At 37.2% G+C, this 25,034-nt stretch overlaps 1 protein-coding gene across 3 annotated transcripts in view; it reads right to left on the bottom strand.

Moving 5' to 3' along the window:
• The window catches only part of SEH1L (SEH1 like nucleoporin), a 40,855-nt gene extending 16,623 nt beyond the window's left edge, over window positions 1-24,232 (bottom strand). For all 3 annotated transcript variants that reach the window (XR_001855042.3, XM_017672748.3, XM_017672747.3), the window contains exons 1-5: window positions 23,972-24,232; window positions 20,744-20,794; window positions 14,983-15,129; window positions 11,136-11,347; window positions 2,901-2,999 (exon numbers count right to left, since the gene is read on the bottom strand). Coding sequence is in view for 2 of the 3 variants with exons in the window: in XM_017672748.3 (XP_017528237.1) it covers window positions 2,901-2,999; window positions 11,136-11,347; window positions 14,983-15,129; window positions 20,744-20,794; window positions 23,972-24,082 (620 nt within the window). In the remaining variant the exon portion in view is untranslated. The remainder of the gene's footprint in view (window positions 1-2,900; window positions 3,000-11,135; window positions 11,348-14,982; window positions 15,130-20,743; window positions 20,795-23,971) is intronic.
• Window positions 24,233-25,034: the final 802 nt, after the last annotated feature.

The raw sequence follows: 25,034 nt of genomic DNA, 5'->3' as shown, positions 1-25,034 counted from the left end.
TAAAGTAGTTCTCTTCTGCTTCTGGCCCTACCCAACAGTTGACTACTGAACCCAAGAATTTTGTCTAGCACCTGTGAGCTCCACCTTATCACCTAATAGATGCCATTTTCTCCCAAGACCCTGAGTACACCTCTGAAACAGCATTAAGGCTCTCAGAGGTATTGCAGATATCTTTTTTTTAAATTAAAGTATCATTAATATACAATACTGTGATGGTTTCACATAAACAACACAGTGGTTTCAACATTCATCCATATTATCAAATCGACCCCCTCCATTGCAGTCACTGTCTAGTAGCATAGTAAAATGTTAAGAGTCATTAATTACCTTCTCTGTGCCTTCCCCATGACCTACCTATATCGTCACTGCAAATTACAGTGCCCTTTAATCCCCTTTTCCCTACCAACCCCTCCCCTTGGGTAACCCCTAATCCCTTCTTGGTGTCTGTGCATCTGCTATTTTGTTCCTTCAGTTTCGCTTTGTTTTTATACTCCACAAATGAGAGAAGTCATTTGGTATTTGTCTTTCTCTGCCTGGCTTATTTCACTGAACACAATACTCTCTAGATCCATTGATGATGGATTTTCTTTTCTTTTTATGGCTGAATAATATTCCATTGCATATATGTACAACATCTTCTTTATCCATCCAGCTACTGATGGACACCTAGGTTGCTTCCCTTATCTTGGCTATTGTAAAAAGTGCTGTGATAAACACAGGAGTGCATATGTCTTTTCAAATCAGGGATCTTGTTTTCTTCAGGTAAATTCCTAGGAGTGGAATTCATGGGTCAAATGGTATTTCTATTTTTAGTTTTTTTGAGGAACCTCCATATTGCTTTTCACAATGGTTTAACCAATTTACATTCCCACCAACAGTGTAGGAGTGTTCCCATTTCTCTGCATCCTTGCCAGCATTTGTTGTTTCTTGTCTTTTGGAAATTCACCATCATAACTGGTGTGAGGTGACATCTCACTGTGGTTTTAATTTGCATTTCTCTGATGATTAGCGATGTGGAGTATCTTTTCACGTGCCTGTGGGCCATCTGTATTTCTTCTTTGGAGAGTGTTCAGATCCTCTGCCCACTTTTTAATCACACAATTTTTGGGGGGGTGTTGAGGTATGTGAGTTCTTTATATATTTTGGATATTAACCCCTTATTGGATAAATTGTTTACAAATATATTCTCCCATGCTGTAGGGTACCTTTTTGTTCTGCTGATGGTGTCCTTTGCTGTACCAGAAGCTTTTTAGTTTGATGTAGTGCCACTTGTTCATTTTTTATTTTGTCTTGCCTGAAGAGATGTGTTCAGTAAAAAGTTGTTCATGATTATATTCAAGAGATTTTTGCCTGTTTTCTTTTAAGAGTTTTATGGTTTCATGACTTACATTCAGGTCTTTGATCCATTTTGAGTTTACTTCTGTGTATGGACTTAGACAATAATCCAGTTTCATTCTCTTACATGTAGCTGTCCAGTTTTCCCAACACCAGTTGTTGAAGAGGGTATCTCTTCCCCATTGTATATCCATGGCTCCTTTATCATATATTAATTGACCATATATGCTTGGGTTTATATCTGGACTCTCTAGTCTGTTCCATTGATCTATGGGTCTGTTCTTGTGCCAGTACCAAATTGTTTTGATTACCAAGGCTATGTAGTAGAGCTTTAAGTTAGGGAGCATAATCCCCCCTGCTTTGTTCTTCTTTCTCAGGATTGTTTTGGCTATTCAGGGTCTTTTGTGGTTCTATATGAATTTCAGAAATATTTGTTCTAATTTGTTGAAGAATACTGCTGGTATTTTGATAGGGAGTGCACTGAATCTGTAGATGGCTTTGCGCAGGATCACCATTCTGACAATATTAATTCTCCCTATGCATGAGCATGGGATATTATTTCCATTTATTCATGTCTTCCTTAATTTCTCACATGAGTCTTGTAGTTTTCAGAGTAGAGGTTGCAGGTATCTTAACATGACCAAAATTAAATTCTTCTTCATATGCAGTTACACTCTACCTAAATATCCCATTTCCAGAGTTCCTTATACCAAGAAACTGCCTACTAGCCACTGAACTACTAAGCCAGAAGCTTGGAAATCATTCTGATAGCATCCCCTTCTTCTTCACCTCTGTCATCTAATCCATCAGCAGATCCTATTGAAACCACTTCTTAAATTATTCTCAAATTGCCCACTTCTTTCCATACCCACTGCCGCTCCTCTATTCCAAAGCCACTACAATCTCCCATCTATTATAACACTATCGGAGCCCTGAATCCACTCATATAGCTCTCCAAAATACACGTATGGAGGGTTTAAACTACAACTGACTCTGTTATTTCTCAAATCAAAAATCTTTCAATGGCTTCACATAATAACCCTTAAGATAAAACCTAAACATTGAACACCAGGTCTTGCAGATAGAAGCCTTGCATATTTCTCACCACACTCCCTTTTGCCTATTATGTTCCAATGATAGTAAAACTATACTGGCTCTCTCTTGTTCATGGACTTTATCACATGCAGTTTTCTCCATGTGGAATGCTTTGCCCACTTTGTCTGGCTAACTTCCACTTACACTATAGGTCTTCTTTTGGGTGAACCTTTTGATCCCCTCTCCCAAGGAGTAAACTTTTAACATACTGATTCTCCCAGTTTGTAAAATTCATCACCATTTTTTTTTTACTTTTTTCGGGTTTTCCCTGTAAGATGGTACATACTGGGAAATCAATTACCTTCTCCTCTACATCATCCAGTTTTATTTATCAGAGCACAGAGCTTAGCATATCACAGGAAACCAGTAAACATGTAATAAATAATGCATAATTCAGTTAATGAATAAAGGAATAACATTTTAAAAAACTAAGTGCAATTTGGAACAATTAAGACCAAAACAGTACTAACCTGGTGTTTTCATTATATTCGAAAATCTGTACCTTGGCTGTTGCATTTGGACTACTGTCATCACTTCCTACTGCTATCATGGGAGAATGAGCACGGGAACTAGAAATGAAGAGTAAAAAATATTTTACATAATTATAAAATTAATATACACACAGATTCAATGCAATCCCTTTCAAAATACCAACAGCATTCTTCAACGAACTAGAGCAAATAGTTCTAAAATTCATATGGAACCACAAAAGTACCTGAATAGCCAAAGAAATCCTGAGAAGGAAGAATAAAGCAGGGATGATTACGCTCACTGACTTCAAGCTCTACTACAAAGCCACAGTAATCAAAACAATTTGGTACTGGTACAAGAACAAACCCATAGATCAATTGAACAGACTAGAGAGACCAGATATAAATCAAAGCATATATGATCAAATGATATACGATAAAAGGAGCCATGGATACACAATGGGGAAATGACAGCCTCTTCAACAGCTGATGTTGGCAAAACTGGATGGCTACATGCAAGACAATGAAACAGGATTATTGTCTAACCCCATACACAAAAGTAAATTCAAAATGGATCAAAGACCTGAATGTAAGTCATGAAACCATAAAACTCTTAGAAGAAAACATAGGCAAAAATCTCCTGAATATAAACATGAGCAACTTTTTCCTGAACACATCTCCTTGGGCAAGGGAACAAAAGCAAAAATGAACAAATGGGACTACATCATGCTAAAAAGCTTCTGTACAGCAAAGGACACCATCAGCAGAACAAAAAGGCATCCTACAGTATGGGAGAATAGATTTGTAAATGACATATCCTACAAGGAGTTAACATGGAAACCTATATAAAGAGCTCCCACACCTCAACACCCAAAAGGAAAATAACTCCATTAAAAAATGGGCAGAGGATATGAACAGACAATCCTCCAAAGAATAAATTGAGATGGCCAATGGGCACATGAAAAGATGCTCCACATCGCTAATTATCAGGGAAATGCAAATTAAAACCACAATGAGATGTCACCTCACACCAGTTAGGATGGCCAATATAGAAAAGACTAGGAACAAGAAATGCTGGCGAGGATGCAGAGAAAGGGGAACCCTCCTACACTACTGGTGGGAATGTAATCTAGTTCAACCACTGTGGAAAGCAGTATGGAGTTTCCTCAAAAAACTAAAAATAGAAATACCATTTGATCCAGGAATTGCACTCCTAGGAATTTACTCTAAGAATGCAGCAGCCCAGTTTCAAAAAGACATATGCACCCCTATGTTTATCACAGCACTATTTACAATAGCCAAGAAATGGAAGCAACTTAAGTGTCTATCAATCAGTAGATGAATGGATAAAGAAGATGTGGTACATAATACAGAATGGAATATTATTCGGCCATAAGAAGAAAACAAATCCTACCATTTGCAACAACACGGATGGAACTATAGGGTATTATGCTCAGTGAAACAAGCCAAGTGGAGAAAGACAAGCACCAAATGATTTCCCTCAACTGTGGAGCATAAGAACAAATCACAAACTGAAGGAATGAAACAGCGGCAGACTCACAGAACCCAAGAATGGACTAACAGTTGCCCAAGGGAAAGAGACTGGAGGGGTACAGGAGTGGGTGGGAAGGGAGGGAGAAGGCGAATAAGGGGCATTACGATTAGCACACATAATGTGGGGGGGGCGGGGCATGGGGAAGGCAGTATAGCATGGAGAAGACAAGTAGTGACTCTATAGCATCTTACTAAGCTGATGGACAGTGACTGTAATGGGATATATGGTGGGGACTTGATAATGGGGGGAATCTAGTAACCACAATGTTGCTCATGTAATTGTATATTAATGATACCAAAAAATTAATATGCACATAATTGAGAGAATCAAAAACTGGCTTCAAGCAACTTGATAACCCAAAAGTCACATGTCACTTCTGTGCCTGGATCCCACCATATATACCACACAGTGAAACATTGGGAGGCTGTGTCTTTGAGAATGCTCAAAACAGTGACTGAGGACACAACCCTTCTGGGTTGTTTTTACCACATTTTCTTATGGCTGAGATAGAAAGTAGCTCTGTTCCCAAAACCAAAAGGTTTCATACATTCAATAGACTAAAAAAAAAAAAGACAATTAACAGGTCTTAAAATGTTTCTTCCTGAAAGGTTTAGTCATTAACTATGTAATAAAAAGTAACCCTATGGTGACCAAGTAAGTGTTTTGTACAGTAACCCCAATGGAAGGAGGAAAAGTAGAAAAGGCCACCCCTCAGCAAGGTATGCTCTTACATGTCATTCTCCTCTCCAGCCACATTTGTGGTCAACTTCATTTTTTTTTTTTTTTGAGAGGGCATCTCTCATATTTATTGATCAAATGGTTGTTAACAACAATAAAATTCAGTATAGGGGGTCAATGCTCAATGTACAATCATTAATCCATCTCAAGCCTAATTCTCGTCAGTCTCCAATCTTCTGAAGCATAACGAACAAGTTCTTACATGGTGAATGAATTCTTACATAGTGAATAAATTCTTACATGGTGAACAGTACAAGGGCATTCATCACAGAAACTTTCGGTTTTGATCACGCATTATGACCCATAAACAATCAGGTCAAATATGAATATTCATTTGATTTTTGTACTTGATTTATATGTTGATCCCACATTTCTCCCTCTATTATTATTATTATTTTTATTTTTAATAAAATGCTGAAGTGGTAGGTAGATGCAAGATAAAGGTAGAAAACATAGTTTAGTGCTGTAAGAGGGCAAATGTAGATGATCAGATGATCAGGTGTGTGCCTATGGACTAAGTATTAATCCACGCTAGACAAGGGCAGCAAAACATCCACGGATGCATAAGATTTCTCTCAAAGCAGGGGGGGTGAGGTTCTGAGCCTCACCTCTGGGTCAACTTCATTTTTAAAAAGGCAAAAGATATGCAAAAGAGAATGAACTCTGCTGAAGTGAACTCCAGGCTAAATGTTTTTCCTTTGATGCCTAAGGACCTAGAAATTGATTTCCTTTGCCTTCTACATCCAGATTATGTAATACCTCTATGAATCTGACACTCTTGCTTAACCTTTGACCTTGACATTGTGATCTGCCAAACTCATAAAGTTGAAAACAAAATGTGGTAATTAAAAAAAAGCCTTAATTTTTTATTTCTAAAGCTTTATTAGTAAAACTTATGATAATAAGACCACATTACCTAAGATAAGAAAAATACCAGATAACTACAAAGTGTTCCAGCAATAAAATAAAATTACAGGTTATTCATAGTTATTCTTGGCCAAAGAGGTGTAAATTCCACAGTCATTTCTACATCTCAAAAACTTTCTTTTTCAAATGTTCTACAAATATAACTTTTTTTTTACAGTATTAAATATTTGAGTAAGGACCAAAAGTATATTTATTCTAACATATTCTAAAACTACTAAAACCACAATTATTTAAAAAATCACTTTAAAATCAAATTGTAAAGGGTCCAGATAACAACATGAATCGAGGATCATCCCATTTGTACATCCAGAAATAAGATGTTTGCATTCAAGCTGTTATCCAAAATGACTCACAACTAAACGGTGAGAAAAATCATCCAAATCCTGACTGAATATAGTAGACTGATTAACTGTACTTCCTTTTCTCCTAAGGTTCCATGGAAGTGATGAAAGAAAAACACTGTGACAGTGCTATAAATCAGAGTGTGCCATCAGAAATCAAGAAATTTGGAGGAATTACAGTCAGACAGGCAGCAGATCAGAGAGAGAACATGTAATGGGAAAAAGCAGATCCCCATACTACTATCATTAAGGAGAAATTCCAAAAGCTCCAACCTCCAGTAAATACAGAGAGTAGGAATGAGTTATGGGGCAATCATGAAGTGACTCATTTAGTGAACTGCAATCAGAAGGCCCCATGGAAGGCAGCTGACTCTGCTCTGGGCTACAGAAGTCTGAGGAGGGATCCTAGCGAGATGATTAGAAGATAAAAGTAGAGCTGTGAGAACTTGAAATAAAATACAGTAGTATACCAAAACTGGCAGAGAGAGGGACAAGAAGGAACAAAATACATCCCCAAGTCAAGTTCTCCTGACTTTGGCAATTTGGGGGTACCCCAGCCTGCCAGTTCTCTTGTAGTGATCTATATTCCTCACAAGGAAATCCTGCCAAACCACTCCACCTACTTAGATGAAACTCAGCCAAGCCCCTAGTATGAGACTGAGCTGTTAACAGAGCACCTAACAGGAGAAAAATACTAATATCAGTTTTCTCTACTGGCTGTAAGTCTCTTAGTCATAAACACAAATAGATATGCAAAGACTAATACAAACAAGGAAAACAAGGAGTATGAAAGATAAACACCAAGCTATACAAACAGGTCTTCTGAAGAAAATAGGTAAAGCAGATCTTCATCGTTTGCAGATTCTGTATTTATAAATTGACCTACTTTCTAAAATGTATTTATAACCCCCAAAATTCAATACTTGGGGCTTTCATGGTCATTCACAGACATGCCTAGAGCAACTCTACAAAAACTTTGAGTCACCTGATGCACATGTTCCACCCTGCTCTGCCTTCTTGTTTCACCTCTTATACTGAAAACAAGTGTTTGTTTTGCACTCTACCACATTTTCTGCATATTTGTGCTCTATGTTGGTGATTTTGCTGTTTAATTGGCCCCCAAGTGTACTGCTGAAGTGCTGTTCAGTGTTTCTAAGCTTAGCAAGAAGGCTGTGATGTGCATTCTGGAGAAAATACCCATGTTAGATAAAAGCTCCATTCAGGCGTAAGTTTTAATGCTGTTGGCAGAGTTCAATGTTAATGAACTAACAATATGCTAAATAAAGTGTCTTAAATAGAAACACACATAAAACAGAGTTAAGTATTGATCAGTTGACAAAAATGTGATCAAAGGTTTGTGGGAACCTCATCCTGTATTTCCCCAAGGAGCAATGGTTCAGTCAGTGTAAGCTAACTCAGTGAAAGACTTAACAATTAAAAAGATTACCACCACCACCACCACCACCGCCCCCCGCCAACTCCCAAAATCTATGGATGGTACAAAATGTATACCTGGAGAACAAGCTGGACATCTGGAAGAGAGTAGTAAATCTCCAAACAATTTTAAGGACATGGAGAATAAATCCAGGAATAATAAAAAATGGGTTTTCCACAAATCCTACCATTTGCAACAACATGGATGGAGCTGGAGGATATTATGCTCAGTGAAATAAACCAGGCAGAGAAAGACAAGTACCAAATGATTGCCCTCATTTGTGGAGTGTAACTGAAGCAAAACTGAAGGAACAAAACAGCAACAGACTCACAGATTCCAAGAAGGGACTAGCGGTTACCAAAGAGGAGGGCAAGTGGGGAGGGAGGGAGAAGGGGACTGAGGAGTATCATGATTGGCAAACAAGGTGTGGGAGGAATCAGGGGGAAGACAGTGTAGCACAGAGAAGGCAAATAGTGACTCTGTGGCATCTTACTACACTGATGGGCAGAGACTGCAATGGGGTATGGGGGAAACACGATAATATGGGTGAATGTAGTAACCACATTGCTTTTTCATGTGAAACCTTCATAAGAGTGTGTATCAATAAATACCTTAATAAAAAAAAGATGAGTTTTCCAAAAAGACAGAATAGAGACAACAGAAGATAAATTTTCAAAGAATGGTAAGATACCCTGATTTGAGATAATAACCTTTATTTTGAAAGGGACCACTCAGGGTCAAGCAGGATGAATTTTCAAACACCAACACCTCATAATATATGTCTGGATTTACTTCAAAATAATCCAGTTTTTCTTTTTTTGAGGGGTGGGGAGAAGCTGAGAGGGAAGACATATAGATTAAACAAGAAGAGCTTTAAGATATTTTAGCTGAGTGAGGGACATGTGAGGGTCTATGTATTATACTTCTGTTACTAGTTTTGGTATATCTGAAATTTTCCCTAATAAAGAAGATGTTTTAAAAGAAAAAACACCTAGAAAAATTCTGGTTAAATTTTAGAATTCTATTATCTCAAATCATACAAAGCATTTAAATCCAAGAGGTTTAATGACCTAAATGTGATTCCAGAATACACATGACAAACTCAATGTGGGGAAGAATTTCTCAAATAAGACACAAAAAAGCACTATGACAATAAAGGAAAGTGATAAATATGGCTACATTAAAATTCAGAACCTTCTGTTTACTATGAAATGTCATGAGTGTGTCAAAATGACAAAACACAAGCTAAGATAATGTACTTGCAACAGAGCTCAAAGTAGTAAGACAAAATGCTAAAAACTTCCAAAAAGAACAGGCCACCTACAAAAGAACCACATCAGACTAACCTCGGGCTTCTCATTAACACCTGAAGTTAAAGATGCAAGAAATAGTATCTTTGATATTTTTACATTTTGAACTTAGAACTCTAAAACTAGCCAAACTACAATTAAGGTGAGTTAAAATTAAGATATTTTCAGGTATGCTAAAATTCAAAGACATTGCCATCCATCTAGTACGGGAGAAAATTAAGAGCTAAGAGCTGTGCCACCAAAATGACAATAAATCTAGACAACACATGATATGAAAATGTGAGAGCTAAGTGTAACCCAGAAGTAATCATGAAAAAAAAAAGCATATCAGAAGTTGACACCAGATTATTCTGCATGAATAACAATTTTCAAGAAAAAGCTTGCATTTGCATCTATAATGAATATTCACATAATCTAATACTGTAAATTTCCTTGCTACTCAATGTTTACAGTCAACTTGTAGTCAAAAGACAAAATATACATATATATTAAATGTTTACAGAATGTAAATGTAAATGTTGTAAATCTCACCAGTATATAAGCAATATAACAAAATATTAGGAAATGGAGGGGTAGATGTGAGGTAAAAGCAAAATAAGCTAATTTTTTTTAAAAGAGATATGAGTCCACGTATAGTCTATAAAAGTTGATAAATCACTAAGTAGAGAAATATATCACTCAAAATTATAATCACCATTATAACTAGAACAACTATCAACATTTCTGCAAATAAGGTATCTAACTAGTCATACCTTCAGAAGTGGAAAGCTTTGTAAATGTGCTAAATTCATCCCTCATAGAGAGAGTACAGATAACAAAGGTAAAGTAAAGGTAACGAAGCAAGAACCAGAGGTATAAGTAAATTGTTTAAAAATATAGTAGTGATTACTATAAATAAAACCTAAAAACAGAACTATTAACAGTATTTGTTTTTAGGGGATAGGGGAACTTTTGTTCTTCATTGTATACTCGTCTAGACTATTTGAATTCTTTTCTTTACCAAGTGATTCACCATTCTTTTTAAAAAATAGTTTTTATCAAATAATTTCACTCATCTGTAGAGTATAAGAACAAAGAAAAAACTGAAGGAACAAAACAGCAGCAGACTCACAGAATCCAAGAATGGACTAACAGTTACCAAAGGGAAAGGGAAAGGGAAAGGGACTGGGGAGGATAGGTGGGAAGGGAGGGATAAGGGGAAAAAAGGGCATTACTATTAGTACACATAATGTAGTGGGGAGGGAGACATGGGAAAGGCAGTATGTACAGAGAAGACAAGTAATGATTCTATAGCATCTTACTATGCTGATGGACAGTGACTGTAATGGGGTATGTGGGGGGGACTTGATAATAGGGGGAGTCTAGTAACCATAATATTGTTCAAGTAATTGTACATTAATGATATAAAAAAAAAGTTTAATAAAAGCAACTATGGAATAGTACTAAGTCCCACTCTATACATCAGGTAAAGGAATAAAGTAGGAGTAGATACACTAATACACAGGAAAATGCCCACAATGTTATTTTTAAGTATGAAAGGCAAATTGCAAGGAAGGAAAACATATGTCTATGCATGTCTGTGTGTTTTGTGTCTACCTGCATGTGACAGCATATTTGTGTATTTGCATATATTTATGCATTGTATTTACTTGCATAATTTATGCATTATTATAATGCATTAAATATTTATTTGGATATTAATGGAAAAAGCCAAGAAGGTACACACCAAAATATTTACAATGGTTGGCTCCTTCTGTTGGGTAAGGAAATAGGGGAGCAACAGACATGACAGGGTTTACATAATATATATATTTTTTTAAATAGCGACTATGACAAACGGTTTTAAGAAACAAAACCATCAAATGCTTAGCTTAAAAATTACCATTTTTACCAGGATTATGTTACCAGAGGTTTGCTGTATAAGCTTACCTTGATGGGTTCCAAGAAATGCAACTACAGCTTAGCTTACATGAGATCTCATGCTGCAGAGACCACTGGCTGAGATTCATGACATCTGGTGCCTCATATATTCTTACTATACCATCTGCTGAACAGGTTGCTAACATAAGACCCATATGCTTAGGAGCAAATTTCACATCAGTAACGGATGTTCTGCTATCCACTAGAGTTGTCCTCTTAACCTGAAAAAGAAAAACTTAACATTATAAATTATATACATAAAGAAAGATTTGTAGTGTGCAAAATACATAGGCTCTGAAACCACATAGAACTCTGCCATGTATTAGGTGTATAACCTTGAATAAGCTATTTACAACATGCCTAAGCCTCAATTTCCTCTAAAGCACTTGACAAAAATACCACATACACAGCTGGCTAATAGTAACAAATTAGCAACCTATAATTAATTACTCTCTTTAAGACAGAATAAAGTCAACCTTAGAAAGTCTAACTTTATTAAAGTACGTAAGTACTCTCTCTTGAGCAGACTAGTCACTAAACCACTAAATCCGAGCATTTTCATATACATAATTCTGTCATGTAAAGTATGCTTCAAGCAATAAATTGAATGAATTGAGATTCTTAACAGTGAAATGGAAGGTATGCAACTTCTTTGCCTAGGCATAAATGTCAGTAAACCCTACTTGAACCATCACTATCCACTTTTTATAAGAAGGTGTTTAGTGGAGACCAATAGAATGGTACAAAGCTGGCACTGTGATAATTACAGAATTCCAACATAGCATTCAATTTACTGCTAGAAAAATCCCTCTACTTTATAAACTTCCCTTCTCTCCTCCCCTTAAGCAGACCCTAGTGTAGAGTGTAAAAAGATAAACCCCTCCCATCATAAAAAAAAAAAGTAAAACAATATGAATAGCAGGCAAGCTACAAACCTACAGTAATTAAAACAGAATGGTGTTGGCATAAGGAAAGAATTATAGACCAATGGAATAGAAAAGAGCACTCTCCGTATATGGTCAGTAGATATTCAACGAGAGTACCAAGACCATTCAGTGGGGTAAGGACAGTCTTTTCAATAAAAGGTTCTGGGAAAACTGGGTATCGATAAGCAAAAGAATGAAATTGGGCATTTACCTTATACCATATGCAAAAATTAACTCAAAATGATTCAAAGACCTAAATGTAAGCACTAAAAGTATAATACTCTTAAAAGAAAACTTTGGGGAAAGTCTTCATGACACTGAACTTGGCAATGATTTTGTAACTGACACCAAAAATACAAGAAACAAAAGAAAAAAATAAACTGGACTTCATGAACTTGTGCATGAAAGGACACTATCAAGAGAATGAAAAGGGGACTCACAGAATGGGAGAAAATATTTGCAAATAATTTATCCAATAAAAGATCAATATCCAGAATGTATAAAGAACTCCTACAATTCAGCAAAAACAAAAAACCCAACTAAAAATAATGAGCAAAGAACTTAAATAGACATTCCCCTAAAGAAGTAAAAGGGTTCTGATAACAATTCCAATTTTGCAGCAGGGGAGGGAAAATCCCCCATACCAATAAACAATTCTCAGTCACCAGCAAAGTATTAGAGAACAATTTAACTCAATTCTGACACTACCTGGACACAGCATCAGATTCCACAGGTTTAAGTGTTTACTCCTATAAGACCACCATCCCAACCCCAACTTCAGACCTTGCTTCTCACTAACTGGCTTATACTCAGTTCCCAAGATTCCCTACTCAGAACTGATTAATTGGCTAGAGCTGCTCATAGAACTCAGAGAAAAATTTTACTTTCCAGAGTACCAATTTATTATAAAAGGCAATCATTCAAGAACAGCCAGATGGGAGAGATACATAGGGCCAGGAATGGGAAAAAAGCAAGAAGCTTCTATGTCCTCTCCAGGCTAGCCACTCTCCCCAGATCTCCACAGGTTCACCAACCTGGAAGCTCTCTGAACCCCATCCTTTTAGGTTTTCCTGGAGGTGTCATTACATAGGCGTGGCTTATTAACTCACTGGCCCCTGGCGACTGATTCAACCTCCAGCCCTTCCCTGGAGGTTGGGGAGTAGGACTAAAGTTCCAGCCCTCTCATCTCATGGTTGGCTCCACTGGCAACCAGCCCCCATCCTTTGGTGCTTACCAAAGTCACCTCATTAACATAAAGTAACATAATAAGAGAACTTTATCATGCTCAACACTTAAGAAATTCCTACAGTTTTGGGACCTGTGAGTCAGAAACTGTGGATGAAGACCAAATATATGAGAAATACATATATTTGTTGTAAGTCATAATATCACAAGAAAATATACAAATGACCAATTAGCACATAAAATGATGTGCAATGTTATTAACCATAAAGGAATGCAAATCAAAACCATAAGGAGCTACCACTTCACATCCACTAGGATAGCCACTATTGATAAAGTTAAGTAACAGACATTCGTGATAATGTGGAGAAATTAGAACCTTCATGTACTGCTGGTAGGAATGTAAAATGGTGCAGCCACTCTGGAAAACAGTTTAAACATAGAACTACCAAAAGAGCTAGCAATTCCACTCCTAGTATATCTAAAAAAGTTGAATGCAAGGTCTCAAAGAGTTGTCTATACACCAGTGCTCAGAGTAGCATTATTTACAATGACTAAAAGGTGGAAACAACCCAATTGTCCATCCACAGATGAATGGATAAACAAAATGTGGCACATATACACAATGCAGTACTATTTGGTTCTAAGAAGAAAGAAGTGGATGTATGCTAAAATGTGAACAGACCTTGAAAACATTTTGCTTAGTGAAATAAAACAGACATAAAAGGACAAATATTGTATGATTCCACTTATATCAGGTACCTGGAGTACTCAAATTCATAGAGACAGAAAGTAGATGGAGGTTAACGGGCTGGTGGAGGGGGAAATGAAGGTACTATTTCATGGTATGCAGTTTATATAGGGAATGATGAAAAGTTTTGGTATAGATATTGGTGATGGGTACCCAGCACTATGAATGTAATTAATGCCACTGAATTGTACACTTACAAATAGTTAAGATAAATATTATGTATATTTTACTACAATAAGAAAAATGTAGCAGCAAAAAAGAATAGTACTGACAGCATGCAAGCATTAGTGTGGAGATGGGGAAGACTTGCAGGAATAGAGAAGAAAACATTGTATTTATGTCCTTGGAAAGGCATGGAATACATCCAGTACACACCAAGAATCTGTAATAGTGGTTGCCTCTAGGGAGGGAAGTGTATGGCCAGAAAAGAGGAGGAAGCTCTCACTATATACACTTGTTTGTACCTTTTGAATTTTATAACTTGTGCCTGATTATCTATTAAGAAAAATAGGGGGAAAAAAAAACACTGGAATGAGTCTTAAAGATAATCTAGTTCAATTCTCTCACATTTTGTACAGGAGAAACCTGAACAACACACAAATTATGTTCTTGCCTAAATTCAAACATCTGATCAGGGAAGAGCTAGACTTAAAGTAAAGGCAGATAAAGCACAGTATATTCTGTAAGAAAGCAAAGGTAACTGCAAAAGAGAAAAAATTTTTTAAGGATTTTAGAGGGTACACTTTGACAAAGCAAATACTTTGGATTTATAAAATTTACAATCAAACAATACCATTCCACGCCCACAACAAAGTTAAATAAACAAGTAGGAGAAAAACATGGAAAAAGAAACTGGCAAACATAGAGGGGGAGTGTTAACATCTTACCAGGTGCCTGAAATCTTCTTGGAAAGACTGATAAATGCTCTTTGGATGCTCATGCGCCACCCACCCACACATCACCCCCCAAACTCCCCCAAAACTAACAAATGTCTCACCCAATGACTCTGTCCTCGAAGTTTATCATTTGATTCTCCTACTATTTCTTCCCATACAGCAGCTGTTCGGTCAAAAGAACAGGAAGCCAAAACCTGTCCAAATTCAGGATGGGCCCATGTCACACGCCACACAGATCCACTATGTGTCTGAGGAGTTAAAAAAAAAAAAATTAAGTTTACTCATAATTTCACACATTTAAGGTTTTACCTGAGTAAATAGAATAGAGGTATTTTTAGTTTTCAGTAAGAGGAAGAAACTGATCTACTTAACATCTAATTAAAAAGTTCAATTCTAGAACTTTAACTTTTTTTTTTGGTATTATTTTTTTATTGAAATATTTGGAACAATTCAAACACTGATGAAGCCATCTAGGCTGCAGTTTTCTTTGCAGGAAGGTGTTTAACTACAAATCCAATTTTTAAAATAGCAGTCTCTGCAGGTTGTCTATTTCTTCTTGAGTGAGCTGTGGCATATTGCATCTTTTAACAAATTTCTCCATTTCATCTAAAAGTCAAATGAACTGTAGCGTTCACAATATTCCCCCATCTTTTCAATATCTGTGGAATCCGTAGTCATAGAACTTCAACTTTTAGAAAATATTCTTATTTAGGATTAAAGTCCCTCAGGAGTCAAGTTCTAACATTTTACAGTTCACCAATGAACAACATGGGATTAGGGGCACTGACCGATGTGTAGTCAAAAATCTATACATAAATTTTAACTCCCCCAAAACTGCACTACTAATAACCTATTGTTGACCAGACGCCTTACCAATAACTTAACAGTTCATCAACACATATTTCCTATCTGTACTATATACTGTATTTACAATAAAGCAAGCTAGAGAAAAGAAACTTTTTTTCAAATTTTCAACAAATCTCCAAAAAATTTTCCAATATATTTATTGAAAAAAAATCTGCATATAAACGGGCTCACATAGTTCAAATCTATCTTGTTCAAGGGTCAACTATACCAAAGCAGAAAACTCCAGCCTGATAAAGTTGAGCTCTTCCAGTGCTAATAGTTACAGACTTGCTTCAGGTTTAGCATAGCCAAGCTTTTAAACAGAGGTTCTACCAACCCACTACTTGTTTTACTTCCAAATTCTCTCTACAAGAAATATCTACCTACTAAAATAAATAGAATTCATCAAAATTATTTGGTTCAAAAGCCTAACAAAGCAACTAGCCTAACAGTACATAGAAAATGTAGCAACAGAATGCTTAAATGATTCTAACCAATGTCTGGCTAGACTATTCTAGGAAAAGAGGCTATGAGTGAGCAAATATACAGAAGCTCAAATCCTTGTATTCTGAGAAAATAATTTTAATCTCCGTAATATTACCTTTATATATGAAAACTTTACATATTATTCTTCAATTCTTCATGTTAACAAGGAAATAAAAGGATAAAAAGGTCTTATATCATTTTACATCAACAGAATTTCATCTGTATTTTTCAGTAAAAATACTAGATGACAAGTATCAGTCCACCAATTACATTTCCAAAATTTGTTTCATGTTTCTGTATGTCTAAAACTCTTATACTCAACAGAAAATAAGGAAATAGTGAACAATATATTAGATCAGCTGAACTTAATGGATATCTACAGAACATTCCATCTAAAAGCAGCAGGACACACATCCTTATAAAGTGTACTTGGAACATTTTCCAGAAGAGATCACATACTAGGCCACAAAAAGAGCCTCAATAAATTCAAAAAGATTGAAATTCTACCAACCAGCTTCTCAGTCCAAAAAGGTACAAAACTAGAAATAAATTACACAAAGAAAACAAAAAAGCCTACAAACACATGGAGGCTAAAAAACATGCTTCTGAATAATCAGTTGATTAATGACCAAATTAAAATAGAAATCACATAATACACGTAGACAAACGAAAACAAAAACTCAACAGCCCAAAACCTGTGGAATGCAGTCAAGGCAGTTCTAAGAGGGAAGTACACAGCAATACAGACTTACCTCAAGAGACAAGAACAATCCCAAGAGACAGTCTAAACTCACAATTAAAAAAGCTAGAAAAAGAAGAGTAAATGATGCTCAAGTCAGTAGAAGGGACATAATAAAGAACAGAGCAGAAATAAATAAAATAGAGAAGACTAAAACAATAAAAATAAATAAATGAAACCAGGAACTGATTCTTTCAGAAAATAAACAAAACAGATAAACCCCTAGCCAGACTTATCAAGAAACAAAGAGAGTGTACATACATAAACAGAATCAGAAACAAAGAAGGAATTATCACAACGGACACCATAGAATTACAAAGAATTATTGGAGAATATTATGAAAATTTATATGCCAATAATTTGGACAACCTAGAAGAAATGGACAACATTCTAGAAAAATACAACCTTCCAAGACTGACCCAGGAAGAAACAGAAAATCTGAACAGACCAATTACCAGCAATGAAATTGAACTGGTCACAAAAATAACCAAAAAACAAAATCCCAGGTCCTGATGCTTCACAGCTGAATTTTATCAAACATTTCAAGAAGAGCTAATACCCATCCTCCTTAAAGAATTCCAAAAAGTAGATGAGAAGGAATTACTTCCAAACTAATTCTATGAAGCCAGGATCACTCTCATACCAAACCAGACAAAGACATCACAAAAAAATAAAATTACAGATCAACATCCCTGATAACATAGATGCAAAAATCCTCAACAAAATATTAGCAACCAGAATTCAAAAATACATCAAAAAGATCACCCATCGTGACCATGTGCGATTTATTCCAGGGATACAAGGATGGTTCAATACTCAAAAATCAAATCAGCATCATAAACCGCATCAACAAACAAAAATCACATGATCATCTCAATAGATGTTGAAAAAGCATTTGACAAAATTCAATATCCATTCATGATAAAAACTCTCAAAAAAATGGGTATAGAGGGTAACTACCTCAACAAGATAAAGGCCATATACAACAAACCCATAGCCAACACCATACTTAATAGCAAAAAGCAGAAAGCTTTTCCTCTAAGATTGGAAACAGGACAAGGATGCCCCCTCTCACCACTTTTATTCAACATAGTACTAAAGGTCGTAGCTATGGCAATCAGACAACATGAAGAAATAAAAGGCATCCAAATTGGTAAGGAAGAAATTAAACTGTCACTGTTTGCAGATGACATATTATATATAGTAGTGCCTAAAAACTACACCAAAAAACTATTGAAACTAATAACTGAATTCAGCAAAGTTGCAGGATACAAAACTAATACACAGAAATGTGTCACATTCCTATATACTAACAAAGAACTAGGAGAAAGAGAAATCAGGGAACAATTCCATTTACAATTGCATCAAAAAATTAAATACCTAGGAATAAAACTAACCAAGGAGGTGAAAGACCTTTACTCTGAAAACTGTAAGACACTTATGAGAGAAATTAAAGAAGACACCAATAAATGGAAATACATCCCATGCTCATGCACAGGAAAAATTAATATTGTGAAAATGGCCATATGCCCAAAGCAATTTACAGATTTAATGTAATCCCTATCAAAATACCAACAGCATTCTTCAATGAACTAGAACAAATAGTTCTAAAATTCATATGGAACCAAAAAAGACCCCAAATAGCCAAAGCAATCCTGAGAAGGAAAAACATACACTCCCTGTCTTTAAGCTCTACTACAAAGCTACAGTAATCAAAACAATTTGGTATTGGCACAAGAAGAGACCCATAGATCAATGGAATAGAAGAGAGAGCCCAGATATAAATCCACAAACATATGGTCGATTAATATATGATAAAGGAGCCATGGATATACAATGTGGAAAAGACAGCCTCTTCAACAACTGTTGCTGGGAAAACTAGACAGCTATGTAAGAGAATGAAACTGGATTACTGTCTAACTCCATATACAAAAGTAAACTTGACATGGATCAAAGACCTGAATGTAAGTCATGAAACCATAAAACTCTTAGAAGAAAACATAGGCAAAAATCTCTTGAATATAGCCATGAGCAATTTTTTCCTGGACTCATGTCTTAGGGGCAAGGGAAACAAAAAATTAACAAATGGGACTACATCAAACTAAAAGCTTCTGTACAGCAAAGGACACCATCAGTAGAACAAAAAGGCATCCTACAGTATGGGAGAATATATTTGTAACAACTCATCTGATAAAAGGTTAACATCCAAACTATATAAAGAACTCATATGACTCAACACCCAATAAACAAGCAACCCGATTAAAAATGGGTGGAGGATCTGAACAGACACTTCTCCAAAGAAGAAATACAGATGGCCCACATGCACATGAAAGGTTCCTCCACATCACTAATCATCAGGTAAATGCAAATCAAAACCACAATGAGGTACTACCTCACACCAGTTAGGATGGCCAACATCCAAAAGACAAGAAACAACAAATTCTGGCTAGGATGCCAAGAAAGGGGAACCCTCCTACACTATTGGTCAGAATGTAAGTTGGTGAAACCATTGTTGGAATATGGAGGTTCCTCAAAATGCTAAAAATAGAAATACCATTTGACCTAGTAATTCCACTTCTAGGAATTTACCTGAAGAAAACAAAATCCCTGTTTCAAAAAGACATATGCAGCCCTAAGTTTATCACCAAGCTATTTGCAATAGCCAAGATATGGAAGCAACCTAAGTGTCCATCCATAGATGAATGGATAAAGATGTGGTACATATACACAATGGAATATTATTCAGCCATAAAAAGAAAAGAAATCCTGCCATTTTCAACAACATGGATGGATCCAGAGAGTATTAAGCTCAGTTAATAGGCCCCATAGCAAAAGACAAATACCATATGATTTCACTTATTTGTGAAGTATAAAAACAGAAGGAACAAAATATCAGTAGTCTCACAGACACCAAGAAGGGATTAATGGTTACCAAGCGGGAGGGGTTATTTGGGTTGGGACGTGAACAGTGAGGGGATAAAGGGGCACAATAATTTGCTATCACAATAAAATCTGGTCACAGGATGATAGCACAGCATGGAGAATATAGTTCATGATTCTGTAACATCTTACTACATTGATAGACAGCAACTGCATTAGAGGGAGTGAGGATTTAATATGGGTAACCACTCCCATACTGAACGACTGTGTTGTACATTTGAAACCAACATAAGATTGTATATCGATACTTCTTTTTTAAATATTAAGGGAAAGTAGCCAGACACAAACAATTCCACATTGTAGAATTCCATATGTATGAAATGTCTAGAAAAGGTAAAACTACAGAGATAAAAAACAGTTCAGCAATTGCCTGGCAGTTGGCAAGGGAATACAGACTGATCCCAAATAGACAACAGAAATTTTCTGGTTGGTGGGAGTGCTCTAAAAACTAGATGTGGTGATGGCTGCATAGCCATGTAAATTTCTAAAATTCATTAACTGTACATTTAAAATTGATGACTCTTAATTGATGTAAAATTCTTCCTGAGTAAAGCCATTTTTTAAAAAAAGCAAGAAATAAAACTGTACAAAACATCACTATTAAATATATGTAAAGAAAACCATAACGAATACTAAAAAGTTATGTTAGAATACTATGAAATCACAAATTTTCTTAATTTCAACTTTTCTAGCATACATCACTTTAATAGTGGAAAAATGTAAAATGTCTTTTTTAGGAAAAGTATAAATTTTGTTATTCTCTCAAAGCTGAATAGTATAAGTCACTGATGCTTACAAGTAATTATCAAACATTTCCATTTTTTTAAGTCACTGTAAAAATAAATACTGACCTTCCAGCTAGCAGTACAATGCCAATCCCCACTTTCACTTTTATCCCAGACCTATAAGAAAATAAAAGATATTTTATACAAAGAATTCCTAAAAACGAATGTGAAAAACACTGAGAATGAATAAGTATACAACAAAGGAGGTGAACAGAAATTCACAATAGAATATAACTGTAAGTAAACATTCACTCATTCAATCAAATATATATTGAGAAACTTGGATGTCAGACACTGAGCTAAGCATGGAGGGGTCAAGGAAACTGTGCTCCAATAGGTAATAAAGACATTACAGTTACAGTCAAGTCTTGTTATTTATAGTACTTATGTTCTATAATGTTCCTCTGAGTACCAAATTAGCAAATACTAAACCACTGCCCATAGGAGAAATACAAGGTTAGATTCACAGGGCACTCTGCTCACAATTGTCAACCATTAATACACAACTGTTTTATGTTTGTATCTGTTCAAAGATGCCTTATTTAGTATTATTGATTCATTAACATGAACTCACAGCCAACAGCACTCTACTTCATGCCCGAATGAAGCAACCCTAACACACACACATTATATTCTCTTGAAAGCACATCACAACCTTCTTGCGCTTAGAAACACTAGGCAACACTTCAGCACTACACGCAGGGACCATTTTAGGCAGTGAAATAACTGACTAAAAGTACAAAAATGTTGCACTAAATAGACAATGGAAAGGACATTCATTTACAGTATGCCAAAATAAGAAAGAAAAGTGTCCTCCGATTTCATCTCATCTGCAAACACGCATATCAGGCAACTCCAATGTTTTGCCACTCTGCTCCTATCAGCCAATAACTGTGAGTATTGATTTTGGGGTTACAAATAAATTTCAGGGAGCAGGCAAATTCACAAATACAGAATTTGCAAATAATGATGATCAACTATGTATGTAACAAGCAAAAGCAAAATAACCTTACTATGAACAAAAAATATATAGATTACCATACCTAGAAGGCATTTTAATCTGTTAAAAAATGTAATGAACAGTATGGGAGCTCCTCAAAAAACTAAAACATGTAATTACCATATGACCCAAGCAATTCTATTTCTGGGTATAGACCCAAAAGAATTGAAAACAGGGTCTTGAAGAGATATATGTACACCCACATTCATAGCAGCATTATTCACAATAGCTTAAACACAAAAGCAACCCAAAGTCCATCGAAAGATGAATAAGTAAAATGTGTATATACAATACATAAACGGAATATTCTGCCTTAAAAAGGAAATTCTGACACATGCCACATGTACAAACCTCAGAGACATTTTGCTAAGTTATTTAAGAAAGTCACAAAAAAGACAAATATTGTATGATTCTACTTACATGAAGTACCTACATCAGTAAAAGTCATAGAAAGTAAGGATTGGTGGTTGCCAAGGAGTATTTTATGGGTACAAGCGTTTCAGTTTTGCAAAATGAAAAAGACCTGTAGGATGGAAGCAATGGTTGCACAAAAGATGTGAATGTACTTAATACCACTGAACTAAACACTTAAAAATGGGTAAGATGGTAAATTTTATGTTGTCTGTATTCTACAAAAAAAAATTTTAATGTAAAAATGCTGGACACGGGAAATTGTGCTACCATATCAATACTCTCACTGACTGTAAAATACTACAACTTGCAAAAAGGCAATTTGCCAATTATTTGCCAAAGCTTTTAAAATAGTCATTAATTTGTCTACTGGACAGCCTAAGGAAATCATCCAAAATATATAAAACACTAAATTAATGAAGATTCTCAATGCAACACTGCTTTTGACAGACCAAACCTACAAACTGAAAGATTTACTAAAAGATTTAGTAATAAGTGGATAAGGAAAAAAATTGTATAGCCTATTCAATTAACAAACATTAACTAATTCACAAAATGTGGTGTATACATACAACAAAATATAATTCAATCTTAAAAATGAAGTTCTGATACATGCTACAAATATGGATGAATCTTGAAAACATAATGGTGAAATTACCCATACACAAAACGACAAATATTGTATGATTCCATTTATATGAAGTACCAAGAAGTCAAACTTATTTTTTTCAAAAGAAAATTAGAGGTGACCAAAGCCTGAGGCAGTGTGGGGGAAGAGGGAGTTAGTGGGTACAGAGTTTGAGTTTCGGAAAAAGTCCCAAGGTTGTATAGTGATTATGGTTGCACAATGTGAATACTGTACTTAAAGCAACTGAACTATAACATGCACTTAAAAACGGTTAGTTAACCACTATGGAAAAAAAATTTTAAGTGATCCTATACCTTTTATGGGTTACAATACTGTACTTGATGGACTTGGCGGCACTTTTTCAAAGGGAAAACTAGTTGTTACAAAACTGTATTGAGGGATCACTGGTATCAAACTTCACTGAATAAAGAGGAGTTAAAAACCGTCCTTCCGATTTTCAGTTATTTTGGAGTTGTGGAGAATGTAAATAATCCACACCCCAGCTTTCATCTTCAAGTCTATTATCATTTACCCTACATCTGGGTTCCTAAAGCCCAAATATCATCCTCAGATTGTGCAAATTCTGATTGTCAGAGGAGCCAATGGACGTTTGCTGGAACGCCAACAGACATTCCAATTCCTCCATAGCAGCAGGTAGGGAACATTACGCAAAGAACATCACTGGATGTAAAAGGATTCGTATTTTCTTTCATTGCAAAACAAGGTCGGTTCCCACAGTCCTCTCAGGTGACGTCACTGGGACACACACCTCGTAAGCGGACGGCACTACAGGCCCTAAAGGGCAGTCGGCTCACTCAACAAGCGGGGAGTTAGGCCCACAGTCCTCGCGCGCACGCTTCGGACGGCCCCTAGCCTACAGTGAGGGGCTCAGGGTTCTTGTCCACAGCGACCGCCCCCGCGCGGGCACGGGGTCCCCGGCGGCGAGAGCGCGCACGTGGCCTAGACTCCCGGCCCGCCCACTCTACGCAGGCGCGCCACAGCGCAACCCCCGAGGCAGCTGTGACCCCAGTACGGGGCGAAAATGACAGCCAGCCGCGAGCGGGGGCTGCCCGCTCCTCTTGGGCTCCAGGCCTCTTGCCCGGGGCGAGCCTCAAGCCCGGGGGCGTGCCTCAAGCCCGGGAGCAGTCCCCTTTCCACGCGCCCTCTGTGCAGTCCTTCCGCTCAGACAGCGGACCGTGCACGCTCCACTCCCCCTCCTTCCAGGCTCGGCCCGGCCCGAGGCCTCCACGCGCACCTTGACGCTCTGGTCGCTAGAGCAGGTCGCCATCCGTCGCCCGTGGAAGTCGAAAGAGACATCATGGATAAGATCCTTATGGTCCGCCGCGATGCTACGCGCGACAAACATGGCTTCCGCCGGCCGCGCCTCCTCCGTCGGCCCCTCCTGCCTCCGAGAAGGTCGCCCCCAGCGGCGCGCCGACCGCAGACCGCCGGGACGGGGCCGCCGGGGTGCGCGCAGCGCGTGTTGCTCGCGCTTCGCCCCTCCCCGGACCCCGGCCCGTCATGCCCCGCGAGGCGGCGCCTACGCCTCCTCCCGGAGTCCCGCGATGTGCCCTCGGCTCGGGTCTTCCTTGCTCTCTAGCGAGTCAGAGCACCTCCTTGTTCGAGGTAGGAAAATAGAGAAAGCTGAAAATCCCTCCTACAGTTATAGACCCTGTGTCAGTTTGGGTCGGTGTTTACGAGACACGGGTCGAGCGCTCTGAGCGAGTGAAGACAATTTTGCTGGGACAAGAAACGGGAGAGGCCCTGCATAGGTAACTACGGGCTCCAGGCCAGCCGGAGAGTGAAGACAGACGGAGTGAGGTTGGGAGCGAGGAAGTGAGGGGGTAAGGACTTCGAAGGATGAAAGGATAGGAAGTGGTCAAAATGGTCATAAAGATTTCACAGGTAAAACAGGCTTGGGGGTGATAAAAACTCAAAATTAGAAAATTCCCCATGTGGAAACTAATTTGCATCATAAAAACAGAGAGTCACAGCCTTGCAGTCAATTCCACACTTGACCCAGTTTACAGACCCGAAAACCCTTAAGTAAAAGACCAGATCCCCGTAAAGGACCCTGCTACACTGTCAAAAATACATACTGTTAATATTCCTCTAAGCCTTTCCTCAGGAACCAAAGGCTTTTTACCATAGTGTTTATGCTTTGGGGAAAAGGAAATAATTAGACTTTTCAGGCATTAGCTGAACGCTAGCCCTGAACTGACCATTCTAGGAGACCCAAAACCTCATAAGCAGAGTAAGGGTTATGGAGATCAGGTGACCTAAGGAGTTTAAGCTCAGCTCCTTCTCACAGTGGGTCC

The sequence above is a fragment of the Manis javanica genome, chromosome 9, assembly GCF_040802235.1.
Source record: "Manis javanica isolate MJ-LG chromosome 9, MJ_LKY, whole genome shotgun sequence".
NCBI lineage: Eukaryota > Metazoa > Chordata > Mammalia > Pholidota > Manidae > Manis > Manis javanica.
This window is presented reverse-complemented; position numbering and strand designations above follow the sequence as displayed.